The sequence below is a fragment of the Asterias rubens genome, chromosome 6 (assembly GCF_902459465.1).
Source record: "Asterias rubens chromosome 6, eAstRub1.3, whole genome shotgun sequence".
Lineage (NCBI taxonomy): Eukaryota > Metazoa > Echinodermata > Asteroidea > Forcipulatida > Asteriidae > Asterias > Asterias rubens.
The window spans coordinates 20,492,310-20,517,734 of NC_047067.1; the positions used below are offsets into that span (position 1 = coordinate 20,492,310).

Sequence of the window (25,425 nt, forward strand, 5' to 3'; positions counted from 1 at the left end):
GAAACCGTTTATAATTCTGGAAAATAATTGAGTTTTACTTTCAAGCTTGTTAATTCAAATGCGACGACAAAGATTTTCGTTGTTCTTTGAGTAACTTCTTTATAGACCAGCAATTAACTGCTACTCATTGTGAAAATATGAATTAGTTTCAGAGCTTTACAAAGTAAACCATGGCAAAAGCAATGTGAGACTTTTGGGAGCGGTGGCAGCAGACTTACCAGGTAAATCCATTGTTCTTGGTATTAAATGCTCAACACTCTGGAAACAATGGTATGTCTACTGCCGTCTAGTGTTCAAAAGTTTCCTATTACTGCAGGTGAGATGAATAAATAAGAGATCTAACTTCGGACCAATCAAAACACAGATATGGAAAGCTTACGTCACTGCATGTTTATCCAATGAAATCATTGTATCTAATGAAACCACTGGTTCTGTTAGCCAGTACCTAAAAGACAGGGGACCAGTCTGAATTAATAAAAGATCCAACTTTAATGTGTATTGTGATTTAATGTTTTTTTTTTATGAAGGCGAAACTGGAGAGCCTGGAGACTAAGGTGACAAGAGATTTCAGTCTTCTCTCACCATTTAAAAGCTCATCACAGCAAAAGGAGATTTCCCTGCCGGTTGACTTGAATCGCTACAAAGTGATTGGCATCCAACATACTGGAAGGTTAGAACAACTCCTCATTTTATTTATGTTTTCTTTCTGTTTTCCTACATTCTTCATTTGGTTTCATTCTTCCATGACATTGGAGAAATAGATGTATAATAATGACCGTATCTTATTGGTAAATCATTATGTCACACGAATGTATCTGCTGTACGCTCCGCTTTTTCCCATTCCAAAGCTGGCATACATTTGTGTGTAACCAACAACCACTTTCAATAAAAGGTATTTCTTTTGATGGAAAATGTTAGTTCTGAGAAGAGCTCAGTCTTATATTATGTAAAGCCTGAGTCTGATTGTTAAACTTTTCTTGCATAAATCATCCACGAAAAACTAGCTCAATGCAATTCCTATAAGTTTTCATAATCAGTGGAGCCAGTTTGTATGATGGGGGTGTGGCTTACTGTTGTTTTATTATTGTTATTATTACAGTGGAATTATTTCACACTTACAAACAGAAGTACTATTGACCCTGATCTTCAGATGTGTCAATTTAAATCCACTGTTTTAAATTGCACTGGCTGTTTTTGGTAGGATGGGAAAGGGGTTGGTGGATTGCATTGAACTTGTTCACAGGAAGGTAAAATAATTCTTTATTATTTCTTCTCCTGTAGTGAGAAACTGATACAGTTGATGTGTCTGACTGAGCACAAACAGAAGTCATGTAAGCTGACAGGTTCATGGTAAATATTGCAACCTTTTTCTTATACATTTCTGTCAAATTCTTTTGTATTTCTTATTTGTTTCCTATCTGTCTGTTTATCTATCAGTCCGTCTGTCCGTCTGTTTTTCAACATCAAATTTATTCCGATGTAGTCAAATACTGATGTTACATTCTGCAGGTTCAATACACTCCTTCATGAAGGAGACGTCGTGGCCGTTCATGGGAAGTTTGACTCCTCAGGAATGTGCACCGTAGACCAGCAGAAGAATTTCTTGGTTGTTCATCCTGATCTTTTACTCACAGGGACCAATGTGTCAAGGAGTATCCGTTGTATGAGAAGGTAACGACTAATCCCCTCTTTTCAAATCAGTTTGACCTTTTGTTTTATTGTTCTGGAATGTTGACAAAACTCATTATTGTGATATCTTGAATGGGATGGCTCAGGAATTGTTTAGGTTTACTTATGAGGCATCCTTCTTATCATTACCAGAAATTTATAATAATAATTAATTGTGTAATTTTTTTTTCTACTTATTTTAGGTCGTTGCTGAGTGACAAATTCAAAGTGAGTATGAAAATACAGTCATTGCTGAGGGTTCTTATTTGATGTGGAGTTCACATTGTTTATTTTGGTTCTTAGCTTCAAGTGAACTTCACAAAAAGCTTTCAAAACTCATTAGGAAATGAGAAGAGTCCATTCTAGGTAACCTCAGAGGAGAACATCATAGTTAACACTGTTCTTGACTGTGTATTGGCACTTTTTATTCAAATGATTCCTTTGGTATTGACTGTGTGTGGTTGTTGATCTTCTTTAATACAGGGATTGGACTGTGCCAGTAAACCAATGTTGCTTGGTACAATGCTCCATGAAGTGTTTGACAAGGTAGGTTCAAGTGTCATCACTTGTGAGATTCTTTAAAAATGGAACAAAGCTACCCTTCTGAGTTTATTTCCAGTTTATTTTTTCAACTGCACCAATATTTTAAGCACTATATACTTTCCTGAGTTCTGTACAACAAAACATGGGCAAATACCTTGGGTAGGATTCAAACCTAATGACCTTTGCATGGCAGATGTCTTACCACTAGGCCATCGAGCTAGCCCTGTGGTTGAAGGGATGCAGTTTGAATTCTATATTTTAGCAGCAGGTAATGCAACAAATTTAATAGATTCAACAGATTGACATCTTGTAAGTTGATGAGGGGCATTCCATAAACATAAATATATATTATTAGACAACAACATTATTTTCTCTTCTGCAATGGCTGTCTGAAAGTTTCAATAGATTGTTCATTAGCAGTATGTGTTCTTTTGATGGCAAACAATTCACTGATTAACTTTGCTAAGTCTTCAAGTTATTTTCTTTTCTTGAATTTCGCTTTAGGCTGTAGAAACAAAGAATTTCTGTGAAGAAAATCTTCTGAAAGTTGTAGACAAGGTTTCTCACCGGCTGCCATACCTCATAGACATGTAAGTGTTATAAATATCAATTAATAATTTGTTTTTTATTCTCAGCTAAGAAGCTGAATTGTGAATGACATAGCTACCCAGGCATATAAAAACGCCTGTGGCTGCTAGCCACATTGACCCATATAATTTTACCTCTGATCACGGCCAGATATTGAGAGCATTTGGTGTTTTCAGTGGAAGGAAATCAAATTGCTGAAGAAAAACTCTAGTCGCACAGTAGAGAACTAATCTTTTATCTTTATTGTTAATTTTTAATCAGCAAGACCGACTCGCTAGATAGTCTGGTTTGATGAAATACCCGGTCGATGAAATATCCTAGCTATTCCACTCCTTTGAAAGAACTGCTAAGCAAAACATTGTACCCAGTCACAAACCCCTTATTATATCATGATTTTAACTGGTAACCTGCTTAGCAGCAATATTTTTCTTAGCTGGGCGTATATGTGTACTTCTGAAACTATATAAAGTTGGCTGCTGATTATAGAATTTTGATTCTAGAGAAATAAGACGCATCTCAGGAGTGGATGGGGGTATTGATCATTGCTGGATTTGTTGTTTCAGGTATGCTATTGGAATGACGGAGCAGAACGTTCTTCAAGATGCTCAGGAGTACGTTGGAACAATGAAGAGATGGGCTGCCAGATTCCTTCAACCTCATCCCAAACAGAGTGCAACGGTCGATATCAAAATGTAATATGCTCACTTGTCTCAAGATCCAAGATATGTTGTAGACTTTTCCTATTTTAATTTTAGGATGGGGTAGGGGAGGGGGTTAATTCTGAAGTACACTTATTATCTGGGGTTCAGATTTGCGGCGATAACCAATAACTGTTATGGTCAATGGCCAGTGATCAAACAAGTTCAACTGTTACGGTCAATGGCCAGTGATCAAACAAGTTCAACCGACACGGTCAATGGCCAGTGATCAAACAAGTTCAACCGACACGGTCAATGGCCAGTGATCAAACAAGTTCAACCGACACGGTCAATGGCCAGTGATCAAACAAGTTCAACCGACACGGTCAATGGCCAGTGATCAAACAAGTTCAACCGACACGGTCAATGGCCAGTGATCAAACAAGTTCAACCGACACGGTCAATGGCCAGTGATCAAACAAGTTCAACCGACACGGTCAATGGCCAGTGATCAAACAAGTTCAACCGACACGGTCAATGGCCAGTGATCAAACAAGTTCAACCGACACGGTCAATGGCCAGTGATCAAACAAGTTCAACCGACACGGTCAATGGCCAGTGATCAAACAAGTTCAACCGACACGGTCAATGGCCAGTGATCAAACAAGTTCAACCGACACGGTCAATGGCCAGTGATCAAACAAGTTCAACCGACACGGTCAATGGCCAGTGATCAAACAAGTTCAACCGACACGGTCAATGGCCAGTGATCAAACAAGTTCAACCGACACGGTCAATGGCCAGTGATCAAACAAGTTCAACCGACACAGTCAATGGCCAGTGATCAAACAAGTTCAACCCAAACAGTTTTTGGTTATGACCGCCAAAATGTACCCCTATGTTCTAAGCTGTGGGTAAATTGTAAATTGATTGTCAAACTGTGACCTGCTGCTAATGGTTGATGTAACATGTGGTGGGCGGGACAGGAGGGGGGGGGTTGCTTCACCAAAGACCCAAAGGTAAATAAGTTCGAAAGAATTTACATTTAGTGAACAATCTTTTAAAAAACTATTACTTTATCACAGGGGCGTTTAAAAACACTGCGGTAATAAAGTAACAGTTCACTTTGTACAGCCATGTGAATTTTGACTTGACATTGTTTTCCTTCTCAGGCCTGGTTTGAATCAGACCCAGAAATTTAACGTCTGCGTTTCTCGCATTCAAGATATTGAGGAAACAGTCTGGTCTCCACGATGGGGGACAAAGGGGAAGGTGGACCTGACAGTAGAAGTAAAGGTAGGTAAAAAGAGGTAGGGTACGAGACTGCGCTGAACTACTGGTGGAGTGATGCAGAGGGTGTGTCTTATTTATTTATGTAATACAAATTTTGACGCCACAGCTCTGTTTACACTGAGAATGTTCCACAGAAGTTTGGCACAAGCCAACTGTTGCAAATTATTTGTTGCGAATGTGTGTCGTCAAAGTTTGTATCCCATTTGCATTCGCAGAAAGTATGAATCAGGCATTAGGCCCAAATTTTGCTTTAAAAATTACTTTATTGTTTGCAACTAAAAGACAAAATTGAATTGCATGTGAACACTTTCTGATGCTTTAAAGAGTCGATTGAAATGAATTCCTTACAGATACATCCACAACGATCTCAAGGATCCAAACATCAGATGACAGTCCCTCTGGAGCTCAAGACTGGTCGTCAGACAAACTCCATCGAGCACAGAAGCCAGGTATGAAATTGCAAACTTTCATCAATTCATTTAGGATTATTCTTTGTCTGAGAGTGTTTATCCTCCTACTTGAAAACAGAATAAACAGGAAAAAGTTGAGTGATGTTGGCCATTTTCTCTTTTTTGCAAGTACAATAACATTTGTTGTCAGACAAAATTTGGAATTGCAGCCATATTGGTCCTGTTCTTGTGTGTTGTAATTAGACAACCATAAGTTTTCTTGTGATTATGAAGCTGATAGTTAATAGGCTAAAATGTTAGCTTAAAATATCTTACAGATTCTTTCAGAGAAAACATTGACTTTATCTGCTCATGTGTAACAACCAAAAGATTGTTTGTTGGTACCAAGTCTTAACCAAAAATCGAGCAAATTTAACTGAGTAAAAGCTTTTCTTAATATTGTAGTTGGTGTTGTACAGTCTGATGCTAGGAGACATCCACAGTGGTGCATCCAGTGATCTTGGGATGTTACTCTATCTTAAGACTGGAGCAATGATGGCCGTCCCTGCTACACACATGGATAAAAGAGGTCAGTAAGATGGGGGAGTTGCAGGCGGGGGGGGGGGGGGGGGTGGCCAAGGGGGTAGATGGGGAGTGGCTGAGGGTTTGAGGGGATGGCCAAGCGGTGGAAGGTAAGGGGGCCTGGGTAGTGGCCTCCCTCCCTCCTCATTCAGGAGATGCTGAATGAGGAGGGGGAGGCATGGGGAGGGAGGTTGGGGAGGCATCAAGGGGGAATTCTTCTTTTTTATATTTTTTTCTCTTAATTCTTTTTATTCTTGTCCTTTGATCAGAGCTTATTCATCTTCGGAACCAGCTTGCCTATTATCTATCCCTTCGAGCCAAGTTGTCGAATGATGGTGGATGGACGTTACCGAAACTCCCAGACCCCATTGAAGACAGCTTTACTTGTGGGCACTGCGCTCATAGGGTGAGCTGCTCACTTCTTCAAGGGTAAGACTTGCAAAATATTATGCGCTAATTTTGTCTTTAGTTGATTCTTACGCGATGGGAAACAAACTGCTACAGAGGTCATGTGATTTTTTGGGACGATTAGACGTGCTGCTGCGATTTTTTCATTGTGCATTTAACAAAGAGGAAGATTTAATTTTAGAAGAGAAATGTTTATTGTAAAGTCAGAATGATTTATTGCAGGCTTGGAAATACACGCAGGCCACAGAGGCCATTGCCTCTCTTGGTCTTGGCCTCGGTGCCCCTTGAAAAGTTTCCCATAGACCTTCATGATTTTCCATTGGGAGGGTCCTGTGCAAAATGATAATGGCCTTGCCCTCTCAAAGATGAAGTTCCAGGCCTGTATTATTAATGATAGAGAATTCTAACTCCAATAACAGCATTGATGTGATTCACAGACAACTAAATAGTTACTGGAATGAAAACAACCTAAAACAATGAATGTGATCACAACAGATTGTTTTAATGCAACAAGTGACACTAAAATCAAGATATATTTGAAACTTGAAATGATATCAAGAAATGTTTATTTTCTGCCATTTTAACTATTAATACTAACAGGCATTTCTTAAGGCACTTTTAGACATTGCTTTAGAACACTATTTTTCCATGCTTTAATGGATCTACAACGTCACACATCAATCACATTCACTATTAACATAAAGAAGTTCAGATATAAACTGTGTGTGTTGCAAAAAATATATTGAACAGGCTGAACAATTATTTTACAAGGAAACTGCGGTGGTCGTTGTGTGCTTCAATTGATATGTTGTCATAGTAGCAGGGGTTGTAATGACATTAGTCACTTGCTAGCAAACTGCAAGGCCCAATTAAATGAAGCTGTTAAGCAGAATATTCTTTGCTAAGCAGAAATTAAGTCGAGCACCAGCTACAACAATTCAAACTTAGGTAATTTTGGTTGGTAACCTGTTTCTGCTGAGCAATACTGTTCTGTGCTAAGCAAGTTTTTTGTGCTTTCAGGCTTCATGAAATTGGGCCCTGATCACTCTGTAAGAAAAACTAAATGCTGCTGCTTAGCAGAGAACGCACGTACATAACTCATCTAATTGCAATCATTGATTCAGGCTTTAATTTTTTATTTGTGTTTTTATGTGCATTTTGGATACAATCTTGCCAAGACGTTTGTACCTTATCGTCACATCCAATCGATCATCCGTTTGCATCTACAATTGGTTGTTAAAGTCTCACTGGACTGACCTTTTTAAGGCCAGTCAATTGCCATAATCCAGCCTTGATTTTCTGTATAATTAGACAAAGCCAAATTCTAGGTGTATCGGGTTAATCATGTGACAAGGCCAATGACAACAGGTCAGATACAGATTGCAAAAGGTTACAATGGGTTTAACCACTGATAGCGGACACAGTCTTTGAAATTTTACACTGGACCACCGGCTCAAGGTCAGTGACCTTAATGTTGAGTTAGTAAACCACTGGAAAGGCCCGGTGGTGTTTGAATCTTTTTAATTCATTAACAATACCTCATTTTTGTAAATGTCTTCATGAATAAATGTTGACCTTTAATCTAATAAATTTATACTTTCAGTTCTGTTGAGTATCAAAGTGCAATCACACATGACAAATGAGATCAATCTTCTCTAAATGCATGTTCAACGCATTTTGATTCTGATATCGTAAAACAAATTCTGGTCCAGTACAGCTTTATGAGCTACGAGCGCTGCAGTATTGTGGGTTTTTCCCTCGAATTTGAGTCAGGAAAGGTCGGGTTGAATCCCATTTCAGTGACTTATAAGAAATTGTTTTTTTGTCTTCTTATAGGACCATGACAACAATGAGTTATAGTTACCTCAGATAATTTTATTTGTCTGTTCTACAAATAATTACATAGCAATAATCGTGCTTGATAATTACTTCACACATGTATTCCATGCAAGGTAAAACAATCCAGAAATCCGATCATCAAATAATGATTTATCGCTGTAAAGTTTAAGATTCCCTGTCCAGAGTTGTGTTACTCACTCGTACTCATAGTAGACACAGTTCTCCATCACACTCTTCTTATCACCATCAACCTGTGAGATGGTGACATTGTTGAGTTGGCACATCTTCCCAGACAGGTTGAAGGAGTGGCAGTTGGGATCCTTGGAGCAAGCCAGGCAGCACTGTATGGGGTTTTGGATGATGGTTTCCTTGAAGGTGTGGCCAAGCAGACAGTAGGGTGTGGCTTGATAAGGATCAGTGGTTAGAGTAAAACAGCGCACTGGTTGAGTACATCTTTTGCGTTCACATAAGAATAGTCTCAAAGACGGTGGAGAGCATTCAACAAAATTCCACTCACCTAGTTTGTACATTAATACAGCACAGCCAAAAGCACTGCCGTTTACTTTGGAATTTTGATTGTTGTATTTATTTGGGTTGATGCAAGTCCAGTGACCACCATTGTATGTACATCCCAACCAGATATTCTTTCCCGGGACTGTTTCCTTTATAAGTTCTTTAGTCAAATTCCAAATGAACTCGTTTTCAGACTTTGAGTTTGGTACTACGAGGTCGCTTCCAGCATTGAGACATCGCTGACGGGCAGCATACCAGTCCAGCCTCGTGTCCGTTACCATTTCATAACAGGATTGACTGAATTCATGCCATCCATACGGACATCCTGGTGACCCAATCACATTAATTTGTAAATGGCCAACTATTATAAGCATCATCCAAGAAAAAAACATAGCTTTGTAGTTTAACTGCGTCACTGTCGAACAAAAACTGGTATTAAGTTGTTCCAGCTCGGACAGGGATTGAGATTGTGATGTTTCACTGTCGGAGACTGGACTGTTTTTGCATCAGTAGGAAATTAACTCTATATATTTTTAATTGTCAACGCTCAACTCAAGGTCCAGGTGGATTATTTTTGAGTGCTCATTTATCTCTTTTAAGTGTTACCATAACAACCAATGAATTACTAAGGCGCCATTTCTCAAATTACAATTGGCTGTATATAATATCCTAGTGTTGCTATGGCATCTTCTTAAATAACTTGTTTATTTCATTTTTCATTGCTATGTATATTGTTATTTGTACACCTTTATACAGTCATGATTTCCTCTTTTGGGGTTTTGGTTTTTTCTTTTTTCTTCGTTTTCTTTGTACAAAATGGATAGTTACTCACATGCCTGTTTATACTACTTATTGTCTTTTCTTTTCATGATTAAATTTCATGAAGGTGTTTGGAGTATAAGTTTATGTGATACACATTTGTTCAAACTCATGTACACAACTGTTTACAACTTCAAAACATTTTATTTTAATCTACTTCTCTAGCACTGAGGGTACTGTTTCCCAAAGCTCCTTGGAATCTAAGACCCCAGGGGTTACCAAAAGGTGGAAATGCTATTATCTAAATTTAGAGATAATTTTGTCAGGGATAACTCTCACCACGTTATTGAGAGAAGAGAGTCTGACAATAAGATTACAAGTTTATCACAGAAATGTTTTTTTTTCACTCACTCATACTCGTAGTAGACACAATTCTCTCTACTTATTGTGTACTTGTCATGATCAACCTGTGAGATGGTAGCATTGTTGAGTAGACACGTCTTCCATGTCAGGTTGAAGGAGCGGCAGTTGGGATCCTTGGAGCAGGCGAGGCAGCACTGTATGGGGTTTTGGATGTGGATTTTCTTTAAGGCGTGGCCAGTCAGACAGTAGTGTTGTTCTTGGTGAGTAGAATCTATTGTTGGGACTTGGAAACAGCGAAACGGAGCTCTGGGGCACAGCTTTTGCTCACACAAGACATGTTTTTTATCATCACAGGCAGGAGTTCCCCACCCAGCAATGCTGTAGGTCATCGTCAAACACCTATCTTCCCGCCATGTAAGTTCTTTTTCACTCAATACTTCATTACTTTGAATGAAGTTACTGTACTCCATGTCTTTCTCGTCCGAGCATTGCCATCCTGCTGCCCCAATAGGATTAGTGCATCCTAGCCATATGTTCTGAGCTTTGTCCGCCGGAAAATGGTCTCTCTGCATAGTCCAAATGAAATTGTTCTCGCTTTGGGAGTTGACGACCACTAAGTCAGCGTCCATATCCATGCACAGTTGACGAGCATTTGCCCAGGTGTACATGGATGTTGAATTGGGCACTGCATAGCAAGATTGATCATATCTGGTCCACCCATTTGAGCAGAAAGTAAGAGTGTATACTACTGAGATACTGCCCAGTATCAGTAGCATGAGTAGGTTCTTGTTGTATTGTGCCATTGAGAAAATGATTACTTCCTCTAAATCTGGTCAAATTGTTACACCTTATTCGTCATTCATCTAGTTTGGTACTGACAGACTTAGAGCAGGTCTATACCAACTTGCCATTTAATGTGTTTGATATGAAACCATGAAAAAGATCAATATTTCATCATTATTGCAGGTCTGAGAAAAACCACTCTGAGGTCTAAGATCAATAAATAATTTCACTCATCCCTGGATGCTTGGTGTTGACTGCCTAAACCAATTACTTCAAACCTTACTTGTGAATGCTTGGTGTTGACTGCCTAAACCAATTACTTCAAACCTTACTTGTGAGGTTATTGTGGTCTGATGGCCATCAAATCTAATACTGAATCAAAACCCTTTAAGGAGATTTTGTTTAACTGTTGGCTTTAGATTTCATTGATTAGCTTTTTTTGTTTGACGGGACGGAAAGCTGTTTCATCAATACTCAATTTATAGTTCATTAAAATAGAGAGTCTGTAAAGGACACGATCTCGCAAGGTGCTTTTTGTTTTTGGGAATGGTTTTTCTCATAAACATTCACCCTTTGAAAATGAAGATTTGTTTACTTCAGATTTTAAATCAATCAGTCCTCAATATTTTAACAGTCTTGAAATACATCTTATGGGTTTGGGAGGACGTCTTGGATGAACGCATGTAGATTTTTTAAATCTCCACTTGAGAAATGAATGAGTCTTTTGTTATAAACATCTATCTAACAGTTGCTGGATGAGGATGATATCTAAATTCATAATAGATACAGTTACTGTCGGCTTGAACCTGGGCGATGGTGGCATCATTGAGCTGGCACATCTTCCTATACAGGTTGAAGGAGCGGCACTTGATAATTACTTCACACATGAACTCCATGGCCAAATAAAACTAGCAAGAAATCTGATCATCAAGTAATGATTTATGGTCCACTCTTTTCTCCTCTTGTTTCTGACTTGATCGGAAACCAAGTTCCTCCTGTTTAAGTTGTAAAATTTAAGATTCCCTGTCCAGAGTTTTGTTACTCACTCATATTCATAGTAGACACAGTTCTCCATAATACTCTTCTTGTGAGCACCAACCTGTGAGATGGTGACGTTGTTGAGTTGGCACATCTTCCCAGACAGGTTGAAGGAGTGGCAGTTGGGATCCTTGGAGCAAGCCAGGCAGCACTGTATGGGGTTCTTGATGATGGTTTCCTTGAAGGTGTGGCCGAGCAGACAGTAGGGTGTGGCTTGACGAGTAACAGCAAAGCAGTGTAGTGGTAGGGTGCACATCTTTTGCTCACACAGTATATTTCTACTCCAGTTACAGCTTCTTAAAACCCAATCTCCAGATTTATATTGCATGCAACAACACCCGTTCTCCAGCTGGTGATTTGGGATATTTTTGTAGTCGTTCTTAAAACTATCCACAAACTGCCAATTGTCACTGGTTTTCTTATCATACCTGCAGCCAAGCCACAAGTTATGTGGAGTGGTATCTGCTGGTATCAGTTCCTGCTGTAAGTTCCAGATAAAGTCATTTTCAGACTTTGAGTTTGGTACGGCGAGATCACTTTCTAAACCCAGGCATGCCTGACGTGCCTCATCCCAGTTGGCTGGTGTATCAGTGACCATCATGTAGCAGGATTGTCCGAACTGCCTCCAACCAGAAGGGCATCCTGTTACAGCTTGAATGATGATTAGGCACAAAAATACACCCACCAAAATAGCAGTCACATTTAGAGCCATAGCGTCTGGATGCAACTGCATTAAATTAAATGCATAAAAGTTCCTTTTATCTGGTATGTGTTTCTGAAATATCAAAATTTCTGCTAGATGTTTCTGGCATAAATTCAGCACAAAAACAAGTAAAATGTACTTGAAATTGCATCTTTACACTGTGTAATTGCAAAGTGTCCTCCTCAACTATACATGTAATGGGAGGTAAGTTATATGCAGTCATAGCGAGTTTTGTGACAATCCACATGGCTTTGTGTGATAGACGCACTTTTTATACTAAGGCGTTCCTCAATAATTTAATGGGTCTTTAAATGAGTACTTGGTTAATCTTCATCTGAAGCCCCATCACTCTATAATCCCAGCGGATAGCATGTAAAAGCAGTATGATCACTAGACTTGGAAGGCGCGGCTTTGGCTCTTTTAAAAGCACAGTGGCAATGGCGCAGTATGCAAATCTCAAAATAATCATCTCAAAGCAAGAGATGATGATGACGATTTCACAAAGTAACAGGCATGTTAAAATGCATTAAAGGGGGATACATAATTGACATTGGAACAAAATACATGTATTGAGATGGGTGCTAACTTTATTGGTTCAAGACGAGAGGTGAACAAAAACAATTAATTGACTTGCTTGTTTCTTCATAGTAGAGACAATGACGTTCTGCATATTGCTCTGGTTTGCCTTTTCTGACATTTGCAGTAGCTATTATGGATGTTTTACAATGTGTTTGTCAAGGCGGTACTTTACTCTGTTGCTAACTTTTGCAATTTGATATGTCAAACTGTTACACTGTGTTCAGTAACAAGCATTAAACTGATTTTTATTAAACCCAAAAGGTTGACTTATTTCACCTCCTTCCTCAGTTAGGTTTAAATTAGCAATAAATGGACAACAAAAGTGCTGCAACTTGAAATATATTCTTACAGAGCAGAATACAAACATTCAGAGCTTAGATAACTCTATAATTAAATAGAATAAACAGAAGCCGGTAACCGTCTAAACAGCAAGATTTAGGCTTACCATGCCAATACACACAATGTTGAGAAGAATTTTGTCTTCCCCTCATATCTTATGATGACAAATGATTGTCTTCAAGAAGTTCCCAAGTACATGTATCTAGCAATATTTTTCAAGTCTTATGACTTTGGAAAGGAAGTTTGCTTTGCTTTTGGTTAATGTCAGAGTTTCTTCTTAGACCTATCTTTGTAATTGTTATCACTTCTATGCGAATCTGTAATGACCTAACTGAGTTACATTAACTCATATTCATAGTAGACACAGTTCTCCATCCCACTCTTCTTATTAGCATCAACCTGTGAGATGGTAGCATTGTTGAGTTGGCACATCTTCCCAGACAGGTTAAAGGAGCGGCAGTTGGGATCCTTGGAGCAAGCCAGGCAGCACTGTATGGGGTTTTGGATGATGGTTTCCTTGAAGATGTGGCCGAGCAGACAGTATGGATGATTCAGATCCTTGGTGGTTTTACTGAAGCACCGAAGAGGGGCAAGGCACTTGTTTCTGCTAAGCTCACAAAGAACACGTTTCTTAACTGTAGAGCAGTTAGTGCTGCCCCAGTATCCAGAGTGTTTCCGAATGGTCGAACATGTTCCATTTATCAACTGTTTTCCAAGCTCCCAATTCTGGTACTCGGTTCGATCGTCACCATAACATTTCCACTTCCGAGTTGCCTCTATGCCATAAGTGCAACCCAACCACATGTTTTTGGGTAGGCTGTAACCTTTCAATATGTCCAATTGCATTTTCCATATGAACTCATTTTCCATTTTTGAGTTTGGTATTGCCAGGTCCCCTCCAGCATCAAGGCATACCTGACGGGCTTGAAACCAGTTGAGAGGTGTATCGTTGACCATCTTGTAGCAGGATTGACCAAACTGCCTCCATTCATACGGACAGCCTGTAGAGCCAATTACATTGACCACTACCCGACTGGACATTACACAGAAAACCCCAACCACTAAAAGTCTTGCGAGATACATAGCTTTATGTGGCGAACCAAACAATCGTAGTATATTGCTGTTCAACAATGTTCTGTAACATTTTGAAGCTGCCAAGCAATGTCGGTAATGCTTGATGCGTAATTTGCAGCATTGCACTTTGGAATAGAACTTGAATGCTAATAACAAATTAACAAGGTACAGCACATAACACAATGTGCATGCAAACCCAAAACCATCTAGCTTTGTTTGCGTCTGATTTGTACTATAAATGTGACTTAATTAGGCAATAACTGAAGGAGTGATTAGTATGTGTCTGACTTCCTGCAGATTGCTTTTTTGTAATTTTGTCCTGGTTATTGATTAACTTTTGTTGGTTTCACAACTCCATAAACTCACGCAGTATCAACATTAATAACTACACCTGACAATGTCAACATTTCAGACTTTGCTTAGTAGAGCAGCTCATTTTTTTAATTCAAGGTTGTTGTTTTTTCTTCAGGAGAACCGAAGGGTTCAAGTGTTCGCATTTTGAGATTAATTTCATATGTTTATTTGGCTTTTTTTTTTGGCTGCACAGATTAATCACTTGTCCTCTGCTCATGCTTAATATTTCATTAATTTGTTAATTTTTTTTTTTTGCTTCTCAGGATTGAGTCGGATCAAGGCTTGGTCTCTGATCTGAGTGAAACAGGGCGCCACTTCTTTGCTGAACAGATTAATCACTTGTCTTCTGCGCATGCTGAGTATTTCAAACATTGGCATTTACTCTGTGCACTGGAGAATATTGCCTCTGAGAAGAGAAACCAGACTAAACACATATGGTGTACAGATGCTCTGGAGAGGTATGGTAACCAGAATCCTTTTACAACCCTCCATGCTATGCGAGATGACCTAACCATTCCAAACCATTTAACTGTCAGGATTTGTAGGGTGGAGTAACTATGTGTATAACTCTGTGTATTTTGCAGATGCATTCACCACATGATATCATTATTACAGATTGACAAGGTACAAAGAGCAAAAGTTCTTGCAAAAATTTGTGGGCTTATGTTTATAACAAATTGCAATTGATCATTGCAGGTGTGCATTATTAGAAAAATCAAGTGAAATATTTGTTGATGTCATCTGCAAGTATCAACAAAAATTCAGGCAAAATGTGTGGCAGTGAAAATGCCAGTACTTTCATCTTTAACCACTTAGTGGTTGCTGTGAATATTTAATAGCCCATTCACTCATGCTTAACATGAAACGCTTGGTACTAAAGTCTCCTATTCATTTGCTATAGTGTCCATGTACAGAGGCCATAAATATTTAATAATGGTAAGTTGTGCAGACACTCTGTCTCGCTACAGTAAATGTTGCAGAGTACCTTCCACTTACCATGTATTTATTATTAATGGGGAGAGGTTGTCAGAGAGAAAAATATTCACATATTTCATTTCAAACTTCATATTTCTAATTTCCTCTGGTTCACGTCACCTTGTCCTTGTTGATCCCAAAATGTAGGGACTTTGTATGCAGCTAATGCCTAATGGTGAAGTCAATGCAAGAATTGCTACTTGTAATTCTAACTTCCTTATATTGGAAGTCTTCTTGCTATACCAAATTATTTTGAAATGAAAAACCACTGGTGACTGAAGCGCAAATCACACTTTATTTAACAGTTGCTTTGGGTTTACATTTTACGAATTCTGTGCACACTAAGTATTTAATTTTAGAGCAAAGTAACTTAAACAATGTCTTACTTTCTATCCTAAATCCTCAATGACTCTCTGGTCCCTCAACGCCAACATGTTTGGACTTGGGCAAGATTGGTATGCCTGGCCCAGTGATAAACAATTCCTATTTTGGCTTACAGTCCTCAATCCTCTGCTATCATACAACATCCTGAAGAGGATTTGAGATGGTTTGGGCTTGCGGGTTATTTTCTTCACATTTTTAAGATGTTGTTGTTTGTTTACAATTTTAGGGAGGAGAGGGGAGGTGGCAATTGCTTGAGTAGCCTTCAGCTAGCTGGATGTAAACACAATAAGACTCAAGAGTCTTTTCATATCAGCTTCAAACGACAACTGGGTCATCAGAGGTAATCACTGACAAGAAATCACATTTTAAAAAAAAAATTGGTTGTTTGAGGAAGTTTAAATTATTTGGATTCTTCAGATATTGTTTCAAGTTCTTATGGTGTGATTTGGCGGAATTTTTTCCTTGATTTGATCGACATTTTAAAATTAATGGAAGACTAAGATTGTGACTAAAATACTTGAATGTTTAATTTTCTTGATTGCGCTGAAGGAAACGTGCTGGGGGGAATCATCCCAAGACCTAGACGAGACCAATACGCAGTTTGCAGGATTTGACGCAATATTTTGTTCTATCTTTCCAGTCGGTCAATGTTAGATTTCCAAGTGTCTCAGGGTGATCGTGTTGCTGTATCAGTGGAAGAAACAAGGAAAGTTGCAACCTGTACAGGTTTTATTGAGAGTATTGGATCTGAAGAAGTCACCATCAAATCAGACAGGTAACTTTCTTGCTGTGAGGGCTACAAGTAGTCAAAACTCCTTATATCATAAATGTTGTTGATATTTAGCTATTTTTTGTGTGTGGGGGGGGTGTGTGTTTTTTTTCTTGTTGTTCTCTCCTTTTGCCAAAATCCAATAGGATTTGTACACACATTTTGTTCCCCTAAAGTCTTGCTTAGCATTATATGAAATAGTTAGATATTATTTCAAAGCTAAGTCATAAAAATATAAACAGCTTAATATCTTGAATTAATTAACTTAGTTATGCTGACTTGAATATTTATTCAGTTGATCTGGAGACCACTATATCTCTAAAAGTATGCGCCCGATCATCTGCTTTCACTTTTCCTGCAATACTTTAGATGTAGTTATTGCCCTAATACATTGTGTGACATAACCATGACATCATTTTGGACATATTTTTACCTGTGTACAAAACAAACAGACCATTATCTTTATTTTGTATTGAGGACACAATAACGAATTCAATCATATTCTTAGATTTGTTTGATTTTTTTATCAATCATCTTTTTTTTCTATTCATTTTAGGCCGTTGGTATCGACCCAAAGCAAGCCAGTGTATCGAATGGACAAAGATGACGCATACAACAACATGGCTTCCAGTCTTGTTAACTTAGCCAAATTAATGCACAACGATGAAAATGCGTAAGTTATTCATAACAAGATAATGGATTTTTTTGAACCTGAGAATGGCAAAGAAAAGTTACTGTACTTAAAAGAGTAGAACATTTTTTAAAATAGTTTTTCAGGCCTTAGCTTCATTGGTCTGTTCTTGGCCTTGGTGCCCTGCAAATGTGTCTCATAGCTTCATTGGTCTGTTCTTGGCCTTGGTGCCCTGCAAATGTTTCTCATAGCTTCATTGGTCTGTTCTTGGCCTTGGTGCCCTGCAAATGTTTCTCATAGCTTCATTGGTCTGTTCTTGGCCTTGGTGCCCTGCAAAGGTTTCTCATAGCTTCATTGGTCTGTTCTTGGCCTTGGTGCCCTGCAAAGGTTTCTCATAGCTTCATTGGTCTGTTCTTGGCCTTGGTGCCCTGCAAAGGTTTCTCATAGCTTCATTGGTCTGTTCTTGGCCTTGGTGCCCTGCAAATGTTTCTCATAGCTTCATTGGTCTGTTCTTGGCCTTGGTGCCCTGCAAATGTTTCTCATAGCTTGATTGGTCTGTTCTTGGCCTTGGTGCCCTGCAAAGGTTTCTCATAGCTTCATTGGTCTGTTCTTGGCCTTGGTGCCCTGCAAAGGTTTCTCATAGCTTCATTGGTCTGTTCTTGGCATTGGTGCCCTGCAAATGTTTCTCATAGCTTCATTGGTCTGTTCTTGTCCTTGGTGCCCTGCAAATGTTTCTCATAGCTTAATTGGTCTGTTCTTGGCCTTGGTGCCCTGCAAAGGTTTCTCATAGCTTCATTGGTCTGTTCTTGGCCTTGGTGCCCTGCAAAGGTTTCTCATAGCTTTATTGGTCTGTTCTTGGCCTTGGTGCCCTGCAAAGGTTTCTCATAGCTTAATTGGTCTGTTCTTGGCCTTGGTGCCCTGCAAAGGTTTCTCATAGCTTCATTGGTCTGTTCTTGGCCTTGGTGCCCTGCAAAGGTTTCTCATAGCTTTATTGGTCTGTTCTTGGCCTTGGTGCCCTGCAAAGGTTTCTCATAGCTTCATTGGTCTGTTCTTGGCCTTGGTGCCCTGCAAAGGTTTCTCATAGCTTCATTGGTCTGTTCTTGGCCTTGGTGCCCTGCAAAGGTTTCTCATAGCTTCATTGGTCTGTTCTTGGCCTTGGTGCCCTGCAAAGGTTTCTCATAGCTTCATTGGTCTGTTCTTGGCCTTGGTGCCCTGCAAATGTGTCTCATAGCTTCATTGGTCTGTTCTTGGCCTTGGTGCCCTGTAAAGGTTTCTCATAGCTTCATTGGTCTGTTCTTGGCCTTGGTGCCCTGCAAATGTGTCTCATAGCTTCATTGGTCTGTTCTTGGCCTTGGTGCCCTGCAAATGTTTCTCATAGCTTCATTGGTCTGTTCTTGGCCTTGGTGCCCTGCAAATGTGTCTCATAGCTTCATTGGTCTGTTCTTGGCCTTGGTGCCCTGCAAAGGTTTCTCATAGCTTCATTGGTCTGTTCTTGGCCTTGGTGCCCTGCAAATGTGTCTCATAGCTTCATTGGTCTGTTCTTGGCCTTGGTGCCCTGCAAAGGTTTCTCATAGCTTCATTGGTCTGTTCTTGGCCTTGGTGCCCTGCAAATGTTTCTCATAGCTTCATTGGTCTGTTCTTGGCCTTGGTGCCCTGCAAATGTTTCTCATAGCTTCATTGGTCTGTTCTTGGCCTTGGTGCCCTGCAAAGGTTTCTCATAGCTTCATTGGTCTGTTCTTGGCCTTGGTGCCCTGCAAAGGTTTCTCATAGCTTCATTGGTCTGTTCTTGGCCTTGGTGCCCTGCAAAGGTTTCTCATAGCTTCATTGGTCTGTTCTTGGCCTTGGTGCCCTGCAAATGTTTCTCATAGCTTCATTGGTCTGTTCTTGGCCTTGGTGCCCTGCAAATGTTTCTCATAGCTTCATTGGTCTGTTCTTGGCCTTGGTGCCCTGCAAAGGTTTCTCATAGCTTCATTGGTCTGTTCTTGGCCTTGGTGCCCTGCAAAGGTTTCTCATAGCTTCATTGGTCTGTTCTTCGCCTTGGTGCCCTGCAAAGGTTTCTCATAGCTTCATTGGTCTGTTCTTGGCCTTGGTGCCCTGCAAAGGTTTCTCATAGCTTCATTGGTCTGTTCTTGGCCTTGGTGCCCTGCAAATGTGTCTCATAGACTCAATGCCAAGACCACTTTTTATATGACCACTTTGTATCAATAAGTTTTGTGCAGATTTTTGAGCAACTAAATTGTTAATCTAACAATGTTACGCTCTTAATGTAATTGTAAAGAAACATTTTGATTATGGTTATATTTTATTGTATTTTTAAAACTTGTTTTCAGTTGTAGACTTTGTAAGCTTGTCGTTGATCTGAATGAACCACAATTCGATAGCGATTCACAAGTGCCAGAATCTGCAAAGAAGAAAGGTAAATTGCCATATCAGGCCATTTTATAACCAATGCACAAACAAGATTGCGGGTTCGAATCCCACAATTGACTGTTGGTTTTACAGTACCTAGAATTCATAAGTATTTTCAGTCAAGCCGTCTAGCAAACCGAATGCAAGTCCTTTCATTCACAGAGTGTTGGTTCGAATCCCGGCCTGGCTGGCCACAATGTGTCCTTGAGCAATACATTTTACCCTTATTGCTTTGTCCTTTGTAAAGCCCAGAGCACTAGGACAGGATAGGTTGTGTCTTTGTGTAAAAGAAGCCAGACCACTACCATGGAAGAGAAGGTGTTTACCTTGGTCCTTTGCAAGCACCCTTGTCTACAGGTTTCACCAGGCATCTGAAAATGATTGAGTTCAATTTCGAGCCATCCTTTGTTTTATTATCCAAAATCAATACTAACACCGATAATTATAACAGTTGGTAAATTGTGTTAAGGAGAAGTTGAGGCTGTTGCCATCAATCTGTGTAAATCTAGTTTCCCTATCCAGTCTTCATGATGTGTTTTTTTGTGATTTATTTTTTCCAGTGGCTGATATTCTTAGCTCACTCAATTCTGACCAACAGAGGGCCATTAATGCAGTTCTTAGATGTCAAGATTATAGCCTGATTATTGGCATGCCAGGCACAGGTAAGATTCATGTCTTGAGTGAGATTCCTTGAAAATTACTATTGTTTTTGTATTTTTGGTTCAACCCATCTGTCTGTCTATCTCTAATGGTTGTGGTTATGCTGTCAACTTTTTCTGTTCCATTTTTGTCTCCTTTCTCCTAAACTGTCATTGTTAATCTATTGTATCTTCTTTTTGCTCTCTTAATCTTCTGCAACTTCTTTGTGCTCTCTGCTCCTTGCTTTTCACTCCTCCACCTGGCTGCTTCTTTTTCTCAAAGATGCTAGTATGTGTGTCAGGCCAGGAATTTCATATTTGAACATGTTGAAAGGGCAAGGTCCTTTAAAGTCAATTATAACTTTTTGAAGGGCACCAAGGCCAAGACCAGGGGCAGCAGAGGCCATGGCCTCTGTGGTCTGCGTGTAAATAAAAAACCACCAGGCCTGGGGTGTGTTGCTAATAGCTAAACACTACAAGTATCAGCGTATTGGTTTAGATTTTCTTATAACTTTAAAATGAACATGAAATGAGTTTAGTTTTGGATTTTTGTTTTTCCTTGTCCATAGGTAAAACGACGACTATCGTTGCATTGGTGCGCATTCTCTGTGCATGTGATCTATCTGTCCTTCTCACAAGCTACACTCACTCTGCTGTCGATAACATCCTTCTTAAATTAATCAAGGTAATACAAAGTAACTGACTTGAAATAATTCTTTATTTTTTTCAGGAAAAGATTGGTATCCCTAGGTTTAAACGCAATTTCATGAAGCTATTAGCTGAAGATATTTATTAGCAAGTTTATTTCCTAGGCAAAAACTGGACGTGGCACAAGTCATAACAATGCAAACTTTTTGAACAGTTGACCTGTACCATGTTCCGCTAAGCAAGATTGTTATGTACTTAGAAACAATATGCTTTCTTTGTTTTGAATATTTTCTTTGTAGTTTGGAATTTCACCTTTGAGATTAGGGTCAGAACATCGAGTGCACTCTGACCTTAGGTCATATACAGAGCCGGCTGTGCTTGGTACTTCAAGAAGCGTTCAACAACTTGCATCATGCTTTGAAACTAAGGTGAGTTGACATCAGGAGAAGATGTATTTGTCTTCATTGTTTCAACCCTTGCTCTGAATTTGACTCTGGTCTTGGGTTCAAATCTCACCCGAGTATTATGTCTATGAGTTGTTTTCACAGGACATAGAGAATACACTGGTTTAACACACATTGGTTCAAGCGTAAAACAAAAACATATTCTTTATAGCGATTCAAAATCAATAATAAGACTTGACCATAATTTTATTTTCCTTTCTTCTGATTCAATGCTAAAGCTTGTTGTGGCCACAACATGCCTTGGTGCTAAGCATACTCTTCTGACTCGACGTACATTTGATGTGTGTATCGTTGATGAGGCATCACAGATAAGCCAGTTGGTGTGTCTTGGGCCGCTGTTCCGTGCCCGGCGCTTTGTCTTGGTTGGTGACCACAAGCAACTTCCTCCTTTGGTACAGAGTAATGCAGCAAGGTAAAGGAAGGGTTTTCATTGGCTTTCTGTTCAATGTTTCGGGTCTTAAATGATCAGAGCATAGTTTTATATGTTTAATCGTTAATCACCAATTCATTTCAGAGCCAATACTACTCAAAAGAGATATTCTTAGATGTGACCGCAAACCTCTCTTACTGTAGTTAGATACAATTGCAAAGTTTGTATTATTTTTATTGTCAAACATTAGCTGATGTGCTGGAAAAATTTTTGTTTTTTCATCTTTGTAGGAAGGGGAACCAGCAGAGACTGAACATAAACTCAAAGTGGATATTGTTTCGTAAAACGACCTTAAAGTGAATTATGTGAGTTTACAATTCACAGAAATGTTTTTATTAAATTTTTCAAAATATTTCTCAGGCAACTTGGAATGAGTGTGAGTCTGTTCCAGAGACTCGGTGAGCGCCATGAGTCGACCCCATCAGCAGCAGTTCAGCTTAGTCTACAATATCGTATGAACTCTGACATTATGAAACTCAGTAACACACTGGTGTATGAGGGCAGGCTTCGATGTGGTAATGAAGCTGTTGCTACAGCTAAGCTTAATCTGCCTAACTGGAAAAGGGTCAAGATGGTAAGAATATTGACAGATAAACAGATTGTCTCATGGTGTATCACAAACTTTTATCTAATTATGCTGGATTTGACACTTTGCATGGTGGAAGTGTTAGGTGAGGTTTGTGATGACACCATGTGTAAATATCTTTTGAATAGTGGTGGTTCTTGTCAGAACCAACTTAATCTTGTTGTACCGATACTGAAAAACCTTCAAATCTTTCTCATGTTTGCATTTGTCTCAAAGATGAAGTTTATAGCATATTCCTGTTATCTTCTTTTGTGTGTGTTTTGATTGTGATAGGAGCTGACCAACGATGACGGTGATAATTCCTGGTTGATTAACGCAATCCAGCCATCCACTCCAGTTTGTTTCCTTACCACAGATAAGGTACATCTCACTCAAACATTTCATTTTTTATGTTTCGCTAAATTGAACTGTTACTCATAAATATGAAATGAACAAATAATGATTTTGATGATTTTTGCTTTAAAAGGATATTATGTACGTGGTGGATGAAACAAAGTTTGATTTGTTGTTTTCTAACAGGTCAAGTTCCCAGAAGAAGCATATGAGAAACACACAGTAAATAAAGTAGAGGCTCTGCTGGTTCAGCGGCTTGTTGGCTGTTTGAAGAAGGTAAGCAAGCTGCAACTCAAATAAGACTAGCCTTCCAAATTAGACTTACTAGTTTGAAATAGTAGTGAAATGTATATTGGCTAACTACAAATCAAGAGGGTTGTGTACTCCTCCACAAGGTTGAGAAAATTGAAGGAATGGTTTTAAGATGTTTTAAGTTTGAAGGCAACTTGTAAGTGCATTGTAATTTTATGGCGTTCATGTTAGAACTTAATATCAAAAATAAACCTTTTGTGCTTAATGTATTTATTTTGTTTGTGAACAATGACTGACTTAATGTCTGGAATTTATTACACAGTGTGGTTGTGCACAAGGTGATATAGGAATCATCTCTCCATATCGTAACCAATGTAAGCTGCTGGGAACCATGCTAGATGAACACATTGAAGTCAATACTGTCGACAAGTACCAGGGAAGAGATAAAGAAGTCATCATTGTGTCATTTACTGCAAAGGACGTAGAGTCTGGGGTAAGAGTTTACATTCCCCCTCCCTCCCCACCCCACTCCGCCCTAGGACAAAGAGTCTGGGGTAAGAGTTTACATTCCCCCTCCCTCCCCACCCCACTCCGCCCTAGGACAAAGAGTCTGGGGTAAGAGTTTACATTCCCCCTCCCTCCCCACCCCACTCCATCTTAAGAAAAAGAGTCTGGGGTAAGAGTTTACATTCCCCCTCCCTCCCCACCCCACTCCACCCTAGGACAAAGAGTCTGGGGTAAGAGTTTACATTCCCCCTCCCTCCCCACCCCACTCCACCCTAGGACAAAGAGTCTGGGGTAAGAGTTTACATTCCCCCTCCCTCCCCACCCCACTCTACCCTAGGACAAAGAGTCTGGGGTAAGAGTTTACGTTCCCCCTCCCTCCCCACCCCACTCCACCCTAGGACAAAGAGTCTGGGGTAAGAGTTTACATTCCCCCTCCCTCCCCACCCCACTCCACCCTAGGACAAAGAGTCTGGGGTAAGAGTTTACATTCCCCCTCCCTCCCCACCCCACTCCACCCTTGGACAAAGAGTCTGGGGTAAGAGTTTACATTCCCCCTCCCTCCCCACCCCACTCCACCCTAGGACAAAGAGTCTGGGGTAAGAGTTTACATTCCCCCTCCCTCCCCACCCCACTCCACCCTAGGACAAAGAGTCTGGGGTAAGAGTTTACATTCCCCCTCCCTCCCCACCCCACTCCACCCTAGGACAAAGAGTCTGGGGTAAGAGTTTACATTCCCCCTCCCTCCCCCCCCCCCTCCACCCTAGGACAAAGAGTCTGGGGTAAGAGTTTACATTCCCCCTCCCTCCCCACCCCACTCCACCCTTGGACAAAGAGTCTGGGGTAAGAGTTTACATTCCCCCTCCCTCCCCACCCCACTCCGCCCCAGGACAAAGAGTCTGGGGTAAGAGTTTACATTCCCCCTCCCTCCCCACCCCACTCCACCCTAGGACAAAGAGTCTGGGGTAAGAGTTTACATTCCCCCTCCCTCCCCACCCCACTCCACCCTAGGACAAAGAGTCTGGGGTAAGAGTTTACATTCCCACTCCCTCCCCACCCCACTCCACCCTAGGACAAAGAGTCTGGGGTAAGAGTTTACATTCCCCCTCCCTCCCCACCCCACTCCACCCTAGGACAAAGAGTCTGGGGTAAGAGTTTACATTCCCCCTCCCTCCCCACCCCACTCCACCCTAGGACAAAGAGTCTGGGGTAAGAGTTTACATTCCCCCTCCCTCCCCACCCCACTCCACCCTTGGACAAAGAGTCTGGGGTAAGAGTTTACATTCCCCCTCCCTCCCCACCCCACTCCGCCCTAGGACAAAGAGTCTGGGGTAAGAGTTTACATTCCCCCTCCCTCCCCACCCCACTCCACCCTTGGACAAAGAGTCTTGCATAAGGGCTTAACATTCCCCCCTCCCCTCTCCTTGTCCCACACCCACATTTTAGCACCTTTTCTCCACTTGCTTGAAATTCTGAACCAGCTTTTGTTTTCAAAAACCCCTTGCATTGGCGGCCATCATTGATGAAACGTGCACACGTGAAAGGCAACCATTGGCTGAGTGGTCAAGGTGGTGGTCAATGACGTCATGTGCAATCCATCTATAGAGGCAACCATTGGCTGAGTGGTCAAGGTGGTGGTCAATGACGTCATGTGCAATCCATCTATAGAGGCAACCATTGGCTGAGTGGTCAAGGTGGTGGTCAATGACGTCATGTGCAATCCATCTATAGAGGCAACCATTGGCTGAGTGGTCAAGGTGGTGGTCAATGACGTCATGTGCAATCCATCTATAGTTTAATCTTACAGGTACTCTATAAAAATGAACTTGAGAAGATGGTGGCTCTTAAAAGAGCTTATGGATTACTTCAGAAAAATGGTGACATTGATGTTGGGAAGCAGCAGCTTTACCAGTAAATCCATTGCTGTTTGAGTTGTGAGCATGATCAGA

At 40.3% G+C, this 25,425-nt stretch overlaps 1 protein-coding gene across 1 annotated transcript in view; it reads left to right on the forward strand.

Annotated features, from left to right (window-relative positions):
• Positions 1-25,425, forward strand: part of LOC117291908 (DNA replication ATP-dependent helicase/nuclease DNA2-like) — a 33,933-nt gene that overhangs the window by 3,939 nt on the left and 4,569 nt on the right. Inside the window, exons 5-28 of the mRNA XM_033773913.1 lie at positions 528-670; positions 1,282-1,350; positions 1,510-1,671; positions 1,872-1,896; positions 2,152-2,214; positions 2,716-2,801; positions 3,363-3,491; positions 4,610-4,733; positions 5,081-5,179; positions 5,585-5,708; positions 5,971-6,130; positions 14,717-14,911; positions 16,039-16,152; positions 16,453-16,587; positions 17,138-17,254; positions 19,543-19,628; positions 20,182-20,283; positions 20,829-20,944; positions 21,207-21,335; positions 21,590-21,783; positions 22,162-22,375; positions 22,661-22,747; positions 22,907-22,996; positions 23,295-23,465. Coding sequence (XP_033629804.1) covers positions 528-670; positions 1,282-1,350; positions 1,510-1,671; positions 1,872-1,896; positions 2,152-2,214; positions 2,716-2,801; positions 3,363-3,491; positions 4,610-4,733; positions 5,081-5,179; positions 5,585-5,708; positions 5,971-6,130; positions 14,717-14,911; positions 16,039-16,152; positions 16,453-16,587; positions 17,138-17,254; positions 19,543-19,628; positions 20,182-20,283; positions 20,829-20,944; positions 21,207-21,335; positions 21,590-21,783; positions 22,162-22,375; positions 22,661-22,747; positions 22,907-22,996; positions 23,295-23,465 — 2,934 coding nt within the window. The remainder of the gene's footprint in view (positions 1-527; positions 671-1,281; positions 1,351-1,509; positions 1,672-1,871; positions 1,897-2,151; positions 2,215-2,715; positions 2,802-3,362; positions 3,492-4,609; positions 4,734-5,080; positions 5,180-5,584; positions 5,709-5,970; positions 6,131-14,716; positions 14,912-16,038; positions 16,153-16,452; positions 16,588-17,137; positions 17,255-19,542; positions 19,629-20,181; positions 20,284-20,828; positions 20,945-21,206; positions 21,336-21,589; positions 21,784-22,161; positions 22,376-22,660; positions 22,748-22,906; positions 22,997-23,294; positions 23,466-25,425) is intronic.